At 47.3% G+C, this 13,684-nt stretch overlaps 1 protein-coding gene across 2 annotated transcripts in view; it reads left to right on the plus strand.

The window, feature by feature from the left end:
* The window catches only part of LOC135828618 (muskelin-like), a 42,069-nt gene extending 28,706 nt beyond the window's left edge, over positions 1–13,363 (plus strand). For both annotated transcript variants that reach the window (XM_065341043.1, XM_065341046.1), the window contains exons 14-26: positions 1,064–1,144; positions 1,610–1,685; positions 2,275–2,333; positions 2,746–2,849; positions 3,302–3,369; positions 3,967–4,067; positions 4,594–4,699; positions 5,275–5,349; positions 5,837–5,898; positions 8,600–8,651; positions 10,712–10,762; positions 11,654–11,761; positions 12,550–13,363. In XM_065341043.1, coding sequence (XP_065197115.1) covers positions 1,064–1,144; positions 1,610–1,685; positions 2,275–2,333; positions 2,746–2,849; positions 3,302–3,369; positions 3,967–4,067; positions 4,594–4,699; positions 5,275–5,349; positions 5,837–5,898; positions 8,600–8,651; positions 10,712–10,762; positions 11,654–11,761; positions 12,550–12,660 — 1,054 coding nt within the window. In that variant the 3' untranslated portion in view covers positions 12,661–13,363. The remainder of the gene's footprint in view (positions 1–1,063; positions 1,145–1,609; positions 1,686–2,274; positions 2,334–2,745; positions 2,850–3,301; positions 3,370–3,966; positions 4,068–4,593; positions 4,700–5,274; positions 5,350–5,836; positions 5,899–8,599; positions 8,652–10,711; positions 10,763–11,653; positions 11,762–12,549) is intronic.
* Positions 13,364–13,684: the final 321 nt, after the last annotated feature.

Here is a 13,684-nt window from a genome sequence, read left to right on the forward strand (position 1 = left end):
CAAATTTCAAACATGTCAAGAGGTCCTCAACGCATTCTCAGCAGGTCACCTGCGGCCTCGTGCCCAGAGGATTCTGGCCGCATTCAATGCATGCGTAACAGCCGTGATCGGATGGAGTGCAAGGGCTGGAATACTGTCACTCATATACATGCATAAAAAATTGTTAGCACTCGTTTTGAACACTAACGATTATCGATTGCACTCTTAACGATCGATATGCGAGTTATCGGTATAATTGTTTCAGCCCTAGTGGGAATCACACTCCTGTGATCACAACAAATTTGGCATTCATGGAAGTGAACTGCCAGAAAAGCGAGAAAAAATGCCAACCCCACCGGAACTCTAATCTGAGACCTTGCTTGTCATGAGCAATGATCTGAGCTATGGGACCAGTCACACTTTCTGGTCAATTTGAGTACATGTATATGGAGTATGTAGAAGTACAAAGAAAGGTTTGGCGGACTACTGGGAAAAAGTACTCAATGTGCAGAGTGCCGAGCTTTTTCACATGAGAAAGGGAAAGAGAGAGAGGGGGGGGGGGGATTGAAGTATGTCGTAACTGAAAGTTTCATGTCGAGGCCATCGTCAGACAACTGATATTAAAACCTGGGACTGATCAATTTATCTTCATGTGCTAGTACTAGCGCTGAATAGTATATTGAAGTACATACACTGTACATGTGAATAGTATAATTGAAGTACATAATGTGTCGTTTATGCCGGGTCTGTATTCCATCTTCCATAGAGACCTGCCGGGAGACTAAGAGACCACTTGGGTTGCACCAATTGGTGGTCGCTTAGGACAGATTTAACTGTACATGTACATGTATGTTATATCCAGGGTGCTTTATGCTGAAGTTTCCCCTTACTTCACATTGGTCGTGCCCCCTCTGATGCCACGTTGTCTGTGTGTCACGGCGAACCTGTGTTTATTGTACGGGCATGTTGTGTTTTTGTGTGTGTGTGTGTGGTGTGTGTGTGTGTGTGTGTGTGTGTGTGTGTGTGTGTGTGTGTATGTGTCCATGGGTGTGCGCATGGCCGTTGTGCTCATGTATTCATGCAGCGGTCCGTTGACTAACCAAGAGAACGAGTACAGCGGCTTGTATAGGTACGACGTGGAGTCTGGAAACTGGACTATGCTCAGGTATTGTACCAATATTAGCCTGCTCACATATTGAGCTATGCTGTTGTCTAGTGACTGCTGCACACACTTACTTGACTATGCACTGCCCTTACTGCTTGTGTTGTTTCCAATGACTCCTCTGTGTGTTGGGCAATGGAGACCCATCTGTATTGCTGGTTGGCCTGTTCCTGTGCGCCTTTCTAGCTACTGTAAATGTACAAATTTTCGGCAGCTATTTAATTTCGGCTATATTCGGCACCGACCCAAAACGCCTAAATTAAAACGCCGATGAAATTTTTCACAGCATCTGTCGCACTATGCCATGCCCTCTACCCCACGCCGAAAATAAATCGCCGCCGAAATGTCAAATATCGTGAAGTGCCGAAATTTTGCAGCGCCGAAATTTTGTATATTTACAGTATACGTGTACAGATCAGGGTTTATGGCATTGCCTGCTGTTCTTTCTCCTTCTCTGTGCTTGTGCAGATCAGGGTCAGAGCCAGGCGATGGTCCACTAGCCGGTCGTGTATCTCATGGCATGGCCCTAGTTCCAAGCCAAACGGTGTGTATCGGAGAAATTTCCTTTCTCCCCCCCCCCCTCCCCAATGCTCCCTTCTGCTCCATCATCCATGTTCAACTCCTATTTCACCCCCAATGTTCCATGTTGCTCCCTCATCCATGTTCAACTGCTGCCAGTAGAAGACGAAGGGACTATTAGTGACACTAGAGAGAACTAGAGAGAAGCTCTAACAAATAACATCGCGTCGAGGCTGGAAAGAAGAACCGAGATATTATAATTATGGAATGCCGTGTTGTCCAGTGTGTGCGTGCGTGTGTTCGTGTGCTCGAGTGTTTGAGTGCAGTGGTGTCCGTCCTGTCAGGTTCCGGTAACCTACTGTAGAGGCAGAAAATTTCGTCGGTCAATAATTTCGTCCAACTCCAAAGAAAAGGAGTTCGTCCGGTTGAAAATTTCGTCCATGGGTCATAAGAGTGTACAGAAACGCTGGACAAATCGATATTCGTCCTACATTTAATTTAGTCCAAAAGCTCCTTGGACGAAAAAGACGAAATTAAATTCCAGACGAATTTTTCTGCTTATACAGTATCTGGTTCATGGACTCTGTTTTGCGTTCGATGGCTGTTGTTTCTAGGGTGGTTGTCAGCTGGTAGTATTCGGTGGTCAACGCGAGGGAAGCCCTGGTCGTTTCCAGTGAGTCCGAACGACCGAGCTTTGTTTATTGTGTCGTTGTCTTGGCCCGATTAATGTTCTGCTCTACCCTGCCCTAGACTAGTTTACCCAAGTTATACAGCAGCTGTCAAGGCTATTGTTTTGATTCAATAGTGCCTTGAGTTTGTCATATTTGCCGGACACCTCAGCTGTGTCATGGTGTGAGCTCAGCTTACTTAGCCGATTTTTTCTTCCGTTCCACACACACACACACACACACACACACGCACACACATCCGTTTCATGGACATGATCTGCGGGTCAAACGCAACCTATCCTCAAATTTGATGGAAGATCTAGAACCAAACTCAAGTAGTTTTACGTTGTTCAAGTTACTGGTAGCTCCGAATTGTTCTCTCTTTCTCCTATCCTCTGTTCTTGTGTGACCTTCTAGTGGTGCTGAGTGCTATGATCCATCGACCGACAAAGTGGAGCTTCTCCCTGTTCCTCTACAGAATAACTCTAGTAGCGATGAAGCTGGCAATGGGTTCAATAGTGGTAAGGGAGCTGAAGCCTTCACCTGGCAGGGTGGCAGAGCTATGGGACCGCTGCGGTCTGATTTAGTCATTGTGTTTTGTATGTCGCATTTAGGTTGGGGGTATTTTTGGGGGTATTTTCTGTGGATTACATGAACCATGTTTTCTTAGGTTCTACACCTTTGATCCCTGGTAAGATTATATGACTGTGTGTGCACGTGTGTGTGTGGGGGGGGGGGGGGGGGGTACGTGTGCGTGTGTGCATTTCTGTGTCTGTGTGTGTATGTGTGTGTATGTGTATGTGTGTCTCTGTGTCTGTGTGTGTGGCTTCTCTTGCGACGGGCACACATGGTGTGCGTATGTGGGTGTTTTATTTATTTGTACTTGTACACACATGTGTATTTGATTATGTGCGGCGTTTGTGTATGGATTCTGTGCGGTAACATTTATGGTGGCACATGTTTCTTCTCTTAGTTCAAATGCCCAATGGCTCAGTGGAGTGTATTTATGATCAAGATCGACATGAACTGCGCATTTGTCCGGTGAGGAAGCAATTTGAACACGTGATAATTGTAGCAGCCGAAGATTGAAACCTCTCCACTTTGACACTGATTTTGTGGGCATATCTACCCACCACTACTACTAGGTCTGTGCTAAACTACAGCACAGTATTTGTTGGATGCAGAAGAACTGGGAGGTCAGCCCCGTAGCCTAGGCCTTTTTATTTTTATGCACTATGGCCTATGCGCAGTGGAGTCACTGCGTATATGCCGGTATGCTGTGTTTGGTGAAATTCTAGCCTGTTCGCTCTTCGGCACTCCGTTCTTTGGTGCTCGACAGCACCGTACAGCAAGATACCGGTAGTGCATGTAATAACATACACATGCAGTGTCTCTTTTTTCAAGCAAGTTAGTTTCGTGCTACTTTCGAGCTGGCGCCTTTACCACCGACTTTACCACCGACTTGATAGTTGAATGACTCATAATCACCACCCAGAGTAGCTCATCGGACCTTTTGACTCGTCACACGTTTTATGTTTGATGTTATGCTGTATGTACATGTGTGTGTCCATGTGTTTTGTGTGTGTGTGTCTGTGTGTGTGTGTGTGTCTGTGTGTGTGTGTGTGTCTGTGTGTGCAGAGTGTTTTCGGTGGTGATGTTCAAACAACTACGCCACCGCCTACTGTCAAGTCTCACATGCAGAACTTCCTTGTGGCATTCTCGCTGAAAGATATGCAGCTGTAAGTCTGGTGGTGGTAGAGTGACCACTTGCCTAGCTCACTCTTTGACTTGTTACCAACTTTTATGTGTGCCACTAGCGTAGTAGCAGTGTAGCTGACTGCTGCTAGTGCTGCTGCTGCTGCTGCTGGTGTGAGGTAGATGACTTGATTGTGTTGATGAATTCAGCACGCACACTGCATAGGGGCTGTGTGGTCCTCCCCTAAACCCTACTTGTAGTCCAGGAACTGAAGTCCTGCGCAAAAGATCCCGCTTAGTACTGGTGTCATCATTTTTCTTCTCTTCTTTTTGCTCTACGATATTAGTCCATCTTCAAACTCGCTTTGCGCTGGAATAGACTCTCTAAGATACTCACTTCAAACCTTCATTATTGTCTATGCCAGTGCATGTGAATCTGCAAGGAGACATCTGATAACTTCTGTATCGAACGGGGATAAAGAAACAAGCACCTTTGGAGGTCCGAATTCTGTCATGTGTTGGCCTACGGTCCTGTGAACAACTTTTTTTTTCTTCTTCCAATTTCTACAGGAGCTGGATAAGCGACGTGCAAGATCCCGGACCCCGTACTTCGGAGTCAGGTGGATGGCCTCAAATCCGAAGCATGCACAGCTTTGTGTACGACCCCAAGTCCAAGGTCAGTGTATGGGTATTTGTTAGTAGGGGGCACTAGGAGCTCATGTGCACATTGACTGGGTGGTCCTCGGTGCTATGCTTTGAAGTAGGGTTGGTGACCCGGTCATCAGCTCCTCTGAGTGGTAATCCTCAATAGCTGCGACTTTCTTGGTTCGAACCTTTTTCCGCCGGGTCTTACAGCAGCCATGGAGTGCACCCTGGGAGTCTTGCAAGCTGTGCTGTGCTGTGCTGTGCTGTGCTGGGCAATCTCCTCAAATCCAAGGCAGGTGTATACAGTGGTGTCGTCAGCGAATGTGACCAAGAACAAGCTCCTGACTTGTACATGAGAAAGACCGCTGGATCCGGTATGCTGCCCTGGGGCGCTCTTGCTGAAACTGGGTGCAGCGTTGAGCAGTAACCATTCTCTGCGATCCGTGGCTTCCTGTGGGGTAGAAATCTAGCGGCCATATTCGGGCCGTAGCTGTACAGCTGGTGTCAAAGTTCTGCAGCAGCTTACAGATTGCATGGGAAGCATTGTACGGTGGCTTTCTAGTTGCACATTCAAGCCATGGCCTTGTGTTCTGTTCTCTGATACAGGCTCACTTTGTGTTTGGCGGCCATGACTGTCACCAGAATGGTAGAGAAAGGCTCGACGATCTCTGGCGACTGACGGTAAATCAAAGCAAATACTGTGTGGAGTGTCAGTCTGTGTTGTGCCTGTCCGTATTGTTCAGTTGTCTTTAGTTCTACTCCTTAGTAGTGTTGCTACTGCATGGCTGTCGTACAGTGTTGGCACTTGTGAGTGTCTTTGGTGATGATCAATAGTTGCATTGTGCTCTGTCTTGGTGTGTGCTGGTCATGTTCAATGATCTGGCTGTGATGTTTACTGTGGGTGCATACTGTGTATGCATGCTATGTGTGCATGCTGTGGTGGCTAAACAAGGCATGAGCAAGTACCGTGGGTGCATGGTTACTCCACTCATGTCTCTCGGATTTTCCCATGCTTGTTGTTTCGTCTACTTAGTATTTGTGCAGTGGTTTCGTAGAAACTAGGTGTTTATAATTACTGATTTATTCTCGCCGGGGACGTTCAAAACTGTTATCTATCTGTAGCAGGAACTCAGGCTAGTCATTTGTCTGTGTTTGTCTTTCTCTTCAGATCGAAAGACCTACGCATGCAGCTATCCTCCGCCGAGCTATACTAGATATCCGCAAGCTACGGTCAGTCGTTATTCCTGTGGAGTGATTATCTCCCCGTGCGTGTGTGTGTACGGGGGGGGGGGGGGGGGGGGGGGTGCGTGCATGCATGCGGGTATGTATTGAGCAAACTGCATGTTTTAGGCTTACCGTAGTTCCGCGCATATAAGCCCACGGGCCTATATCCGGATATAAACCCACCTCCGTTTGTAGGCCCGTGGGCTAATAAACAGACCAAAACACCGTCACGGACCTGTTTGTCAAGTGTATTTTTCACAATACCGGTGCAGAGCTGTTCTTGTTGATGAACCAGAAAACAAGAAAGTGGAGGGTTAAAAAAAAGGAAATTGAAAAAGACAAAACTAGTGTTGAATTTTCAGCAGTGCAGTATGCCGACTCGACACATGCCAATTCTCAGACCTCATCATCTGCGCCGTCACTAGCATCACTGTCGCTGTCATCAGTGTTGCTGCCATCACTGCCGCTTGAGCTGTCACTGTCATCCTCATCTGTGTCCACCTTCTCGTTGGGCACCTCCCGTGTTTCGATCAGCTCACGCAGCTGAGTGTGGAGGGAAACATCACTTGAGACGATACCACACTGGTTGAACGAGGCCATGATCATCTCCCGTGGGATGTCTCTCCAGCACTCCACAACCCACTCAGCAACCGTGTCATATCGCGCTCTCCGCCTGCGACCTGAACGAGTGAACTCCTTCTCGCCATCCACCAGCCATTCATTCCACTTTGTGCGCATCCGGCTTTTTATTGGCTTGTTCCAAGTCACATCGCAGGGCTGGCGAAACGGGGTCATGTCACCAGGGATGAGCACAACATTGGTGTTGTGGGTCATCTCCAGCGCCTGCGTTGTGATCTCGTGCGTGTGACTTGCGTGGCGATCCATTACCAACACGGCGGGCTGACGAAATATCGAATTTGGCCTTGTCTGCCACACCTTGCTGATCCATGTCTTCATCAGCTCAGTGGTCATGGAGCCACCCTTCGCCACTGTCACGACACACTCAGTAGGAAATTTCACCTTGGGAACTTTCTTGAGACCTTTGAAAATTAGCATCGGCTTGAGCTTCGTTCCATTGCTCAGGGCAGTTAGAACCACAGTGAAACGTAGTTTCTCGTGGCCTGTTGTACGGGAGCGGACAGTACGAATGCCTTGGAAATCATATGTCGTTGTGGACGGTAGGTCGAACCACATGGGCGTTTCATCCATGTTTCCTATTGCGTTCAACTCGTATTTTTCGTCAGCGATCAATTCTTGAACTGATGCCATGAATGTTTCTGCCACCGTTGCAGCATTTGCAGGCGGCTGCTGACCGACAGTTGTCACTTGTCGAGTGACAAGGCCAGAACGACGCAGAAATCGGGAAAGCCAGCCCCTGGACGCTTGGAAATCGACTCCCTCGTCAGGGTATATTTGCTCCTTCAACTCACGCGCTTTGGTCTGGATTGCAGTGCCATGAACAGCCACGCCATCACCTCGTTGCTGCGTTACCCATTCCAGCAAACACTCTTCAATGTCGGGGAACTTGGAGAGCTTCTTGTAATTTACACGTCGCCTCCGTCGCTTCGTGTTGCCCTTCTTTTTACTCCGTGTCTCGAATTTACGAAGCTCCTCTCTCTGAGCGTTCCACCTGCGCAGGCATTTCCTGTCGACATTCAGCTCGCGTGAAGCAGCAGAATAATTCTCATCAAGCTCACGGAGCCGGTCGATGGCTCGAAGCTTCGCTTCCACAGACGAACTTTTCCGACGTGGCATTCTTGTCTTCCAACTCGAAACTGGAAACTACCAAACTCCGAACAGCGGCTAGAACGAAGTTGAAGACACCACTGCAGCTGTACTTATGGTTGATACATATGGTGGTAAAGACACACCTGGCAATATGGCGGTAAACACACGCCTGCCCACACACGCTCTCTAGGCTGCAAAGTTCTGGCACAGAGCTCTCCTTCTCACCACCACCACCATCATTTTTTTTAACAGTAGAGGAAGCGCAAAAAGTCTTGTCGTCTCCATTCCTGTACTCAAAAGTACCAAACGCGCTTGACCCCCATGGACTCTTGACCGATAGTACAGCATGTCAGTGCAGACTACATTACCAGTACCGGTACCTACGGTAATGGGGTATTCACACGACAGGCAAATCCACGTGCACCAGAAAGTTGCTATGGTATTTTACCTGTGAACGAGCAAAGTGCCTGAAAGTGGCTGAAAAGTGAAAGCGAGCTGGGGGCCCACTTTCACGATAATCGTGGCGTGCACGAGTACATTTACACCAAAAAGCGCGAAACAAGACTTGATTTTTTACGCAGCTCTTAGCATGATAATTATCGTATGTGTTTTTTGAAAATTTGAAATACCCATGGCTACTGGTCGGTGAAGCATTCAAAAATGCAAACGTGCCTGTCGTCGAGTGCAGCTGTGTGAATCCACACAGTCACTTTTCTCGTACGTCACTCCCTGTAAAACGTGCAAGTGCCTGTCGTGTGAATACCCCATAAGCGGACAACCGCGCACGGACTTGTACTTTTTCGCGTGCCAGCTGCCTTCAAAATTCGAATATAGGCCCAGGGCTAAAAAACGAACCATTATTACTGATTTTTTTTCCCGGAAAATGCATTATTTCGTATATTAGCCCATGGGCTTATATGCGCGGAACTATGGTAACTTATAGTATGTACTTTGTCTGGGGTGTTATGTACTCTTGCAGGTGTCTTCACCTTGCCTCAAGCGATCTGCCCGCAGCAATACGCTATCTTCAGGTATGTTGACTACATATGGTGTTTTTGTGTGGATGGATGGTGGTGCATGCACATATGTTGTGTGCACGGTTTTGGCACATGTGTGTAGCTGAGGGTTGTTGGTACATGTGTGTAGGAGAGGGTTGTTGGTACATGTGTGTAGGAGAGGGTTATTGGTACATATGTGTTGGAGAGGGTTATTGGTACATGTGTGTTGGAGAGGGTTATTGGTACATGTGTGTTGGAGAGGGTTATTGGTACATGTGTGTTGGAGAGGGTTGTTGGTACATGTGTGTTGGAGAGGGTTATTGGTACATGTGTGTAGGAGAGGGTTATTGGTACATGTGTGTAGGAGAGGGTTGTTGGTACATGTGTGCAGGAGAGGGTTATTGGTACATGTGTGTTGGAGAGGGTTATTGGTACATGTGTGTAGGAGAGGGTTATTGGTACATGTGTGTAGGAGAGGGTTATTGGTACATGTTTGTAGGAGAGGGCTACTGGTGCATGTGTATAGGCAAGAGGTTTTTGTTCCACACTATTCACTGGCCTAGGTTATCACTTAGGGTAGTAGGGAAGTAGACCAGCAGTAGACTTCTGTTGGTGTGTTTCTACTGAATTTGTCATGCTCAGGATCTAGTCTAGGAGTTCAAACCAACAGGGTATGTGTGTACCTGGTGCAACTCTTGCGACCGGGTCAGAGCCGGATTCGTGTGTACCTAGCTCAACCCTGTCAACCGAGCCAGCCACACATACATACCTAGCTCAACCCTGTCAACCCGGCTTTAATAACACACAGGAGAACAATACAGGTAATGCTGTCCACAGGTCGGCGGCGACAAATTTACTATCCAAAAGCAGCACAGATACGACTCAACATTGTGAAAGTCGTCAGCTTGTTGACAGGCGGGAAAAATGAGAGGGGCCCTCGATCGGCTAAAACATGTCTTTGAGTTTTCGTAAAAATTAAAATTAAAAAAAGTTGAGGAATGACGGAATGAATGCACATGCTTCTTCTTTGCCTGTGGCTTCATCATGAGCGCCAGAATGCGTTACAACTCAACAGCATCCAGCAAAACAGCAACACCACTCGGTAACAAAAAAAAGCTGAACTGTACCTGCTTGAAGTGCAAAAAATGTACGCGACATGTACTCTCCCAACCAAGTCACAAGTGACACGGTGTTCTTTTTTTTTCTTCGAAATGGTCCGAGTACCCTTCAACCGGGTCGCTGCCCGGGCACTGGAGCAGACACTGATGCCCATGTTTCAAAATGAGTCCTTGTGTTTTGCTGGGCGTGCTCGTTTAGTTGTAAGCAGCTAAGGCAGTAACGAACGTGGCTTTTTTTGGACAAGCAAGTGGACAATGCAGAACTTTTGTCGTGAGCGTTGTTTCTAGAGTCGGGAGAGCAGACTTAAGTCACAGCAATGACAAACGTGGAAATGCTGATTAAACTGAAGCGTAGCTGGATTGTAGGCTGTATATATCGTACTACTTGAAGTAGAAGACAGCTTGAGCTGACCTACCGTGCATTTGGTACTTGAAAGAATTACCAGGAAAGGAATGAGAACGGATGCAAATTGAAACCGTGCATACTTCGGTCCCAGCGCTAAGGAACTACAGTAGTACAGATGGTGAAAACGCATGCACATGCACGAGCTGTTTGCGAGCTCAAGTGATAGTGCTCCAAGTGTTGTGGAGTATGAAAAGAACGCAATGTCCTTGCGGTCCACTCACATCGTATTACCGTACGCGGTTTGTACGTGCCAATACTGTATGTGCCAGGTGTGCATTGCTGGCCGATTCATTGGGCAATTATCTGGCGCTAGTCTTGATCTGTCTCATTCGGATCTTGTCCGCTATCGTTGCTATAGGAGAAAATATGTTGGTGCACGTCCAGTGCATTTGCAGATTTAGGTGCTTCTCTTGCGGCGGGCGTATACATGGTACATTGTACACGGTATATGCTGAGAATATGTGCGATGGCGCTATCGGCATCGCGGGTTGGAGAACAACTTGGCCTTTGGACTCTGATATCATGAGCGTTTGGTTTGTGATCATTTTGTGATTTGTGCTGTCTTGTAGAGTGATGTTGGATCGTTTGTAGATAAGACCGTGGAGGAAGAGCGTGAAGAGGTGAGTTGTGACAAGTTGTGCGTTTCTATCTCCGTTGCACTAGCCGACGGTCACTATTAACGTATTTAGAATCCATTCACCTTGTTCTTTCTGAGAGTGATGTTGACTACAAGTGATTATTCCGGATCTTACGTGTTGGACATTTCCTTGGCGTTGTTTGAATTTAGCCAATAGTGTTGACAAAGGTGCTGTTGCTCAACTAGAGATGTTGCATCCTCTCATGCATGCAGTGTAGCAGCACTAGGCTGTAGCTCCAGCACTGCGTTGCGTTTAGTGCGTTTTGAAACGTTCCTAGGCCGTCAGCAGATACTCTTAGCATCTGAAATTCGAGGGTAGTGGAGACTCACTTGATGGCAGCGATGGCAGTGGTGGCTCTAGAGCTGACAGAGATGGTATTGGAGGTGTATGGTGGAAACCATGGCTGCTAGGCGAAATAGCAACCGTCGATTTGGCCGGATTTGACCGGTCAATTCTAGCCAGCTAACGTTAACCCATGTCTTTCTCTCATAATGGCGTTGAACTGGGTGGTAAAGAGCTGATTGTTTTACTTAGCAATACCAACATCATCGTCAGCTGCGGAAAAGTGTCAGCTGTGGAAAAGTTTGGTGCCTCCTGCACGCACAACTGCCTGCCTGACGTCTGTAATTCGCAGGTTGATCTGTTCTTTTTTCCCTTTGGCTCACGCTCATTTAACTTTCTGACGGTATACAGCCGACAACTTCATCCAGCCACGACATTAAGTGAAACATTGTCCTAGCTTGACCACCGTATTTAGTCCACATAGTCTTCATGTGGCATGTGTAGTGTTTAACTGTTTTCTTCTGCACAACGACAACAGTCATAGACTGTATCATGTATGTTCTGAGTTTGCGTGTTGCCCTTTGTTTGTAGCTCCATTCGCTTTGCAATGAAGTGTTTCAAGTGGCGCATGATACGAGAAGCGGTGTGGATCAAGACGACTCCAGTTCTCCGACCAGCTTGATTTATTATCGTAAAAAGGTGAGTTGTTGCTGTTGAAGCCATGTTTGACTTGTGCCGTCTTGCTGTTGCAACTATGCTTGTCTAGTGCACTGTACCACTGGCAGTTCTAATTTGGAGTGCTGCATGGCTGCATTTTCAGCAGGGAGTCTCAAGCAATTGTGGAGGTGTGTGTTACCTGCAATTCTTCATCTGACTCAGAAACTACGCTTGCCGTCATTGGTGTGTACTGGCAGCGCTCTTGATCCGCTGTAGTAGGAGTTGGGTGTAGTGAGGCAGATGTGGAAGGAGACAACACCATTGACAGGAGAGAGCAGAACACTTTGTATTACTGGGTGGTAGTGTTGGTGATGAAGCAACTCTCTTTCTTCCTGACGTACGTCAACCTCCTTTACTTCACACGCCTTGCGTACAGCAACTGCGTCCGTTCTGTCCGTTCTGTATTGCCTGGTTGTTTGGGCTTGTTAGCTCAAACACACAATGCAAACTGGTACAGGAACATCTGTACTCCGAATCAGGCCGCAACTTGGGTGGGTCTTTACCTTGGCAGTGCTCCTCCAAGGCTACTGACATCCATTAGCCAGTTAGCAAACTAGTGTCACTGGCTTTCCTACTGCTTCTCCTGCTGCTGCCGTGATGGACGGACAATACTCTTACAGTCTAACTGTGTATCTTTCATCAGGTGCATGTGTGTCTTGGCAGCTAGTTGTATCAAGATATGCCTGCAAGCTCAATCCTACATACTCCCTGTTTCCCTTTCTTCTTGTTTCCTTTCTCTATTCATATGCTGTTGTCGTCACCACTAACAGCTGTTTCAGAGGATCAGCTCCTATTTTCCGCAGGAAAACGCTGCGCCTCGCTCTAACCTGAAAGAAGTCGTTAGCATTGACAAGGACGCGCTGTTTAAATTCGAGATTTGACACCACATCCCCCATGTTGTGGAGCACATTCGCTGGTGTTGACGTTTCGTTTGTTAGTGTCTCGTAGTTTATCTTTCTACTAGCCATGGGCTCCCTTTATTTCATTGTGCCATGGCTGTCTGTGTTTTGTTTTGTTAACGCTGCGTATACAATCTTTACTTTCCATTGTGCTGTGACGCGATGCTTTCTCCCATAGTGTGTTTGGTGTTGATGTGGAGCCCCTTGTCCTCTCTCTCACCACTGGACTAGTATGTACAGGAAGTCTCGGACTATAATATGATTGTGCTTATTTTCTCTCTTTCTTTCCATGTTGAGACCTATTCCTAAGTTGGTGTACCGGCTACATATTCTCAGCCGCCAAGTCTATTCTCTAGATTTTTACTCATAGGCTTATACTTGCCTTGTGCGTTTCGTCTTTTTTTTTTACTTTAACCCGTATCTTTAACCCCGTATCTCCTCATTATCTTGCAGTAACCAGTGTTATCAGTAGTTGGCCATTGCTCAAGGCGTCTTCTTGATTTTAGCCCCGTCTTCCTTTATTGTATTGCCGTAACTAGTTTCATCACACTACCCACACAGTGTGTCTTGATCATGACTGTGGGATTTCTAGTGCTCCGTACGCCATACCCAGACGCTGTGCACGCTGTCTGTCGCATTTCATTTGCTGGTTCTTTCGATCATTCTCTCGGAGTCCCCGTCTGTACATCGCTGTGTGGCCTGCCTGCCCGCGTGTGTCGGTATGTGTGTGTGTGTCTCTGAGTGTGTGTGTGTGTGTGTGTGTGTGTGTGTGTGTGTGTGTGTGTGTGTGTGTGCATGTGTGTGTGTGTGTGTGTGTGTGTGTGTGTGTGTGTGTGTGTGTGTGTGCATGTGTGCATGTGTGTGTGCATGTGTGTGTGCAATAAAAAATTTTTTTTTTACCCTGGTGCCAGCTAGGAATGCAGGGAGTGTGTCATGCGCATGCTCCTCGCACCTCACGCCTGTCGTTGCTTCGGTTTGAGGAGGCTTGTTTTGGTGCCTGGACTCT

This window comes from Sycon ciliatum, chromosome 1, assembly GCF_964019385.1.
Source record: "Sycon ciliatum chromosome 1, ocSycCili1.1, whole genome shotgun sequence".
NCBI lineage: Eukaryota > Metazoa > Porifera > Calcarea > Leucosolenida > Sycettidae > Sycon > Sycon ciliatum.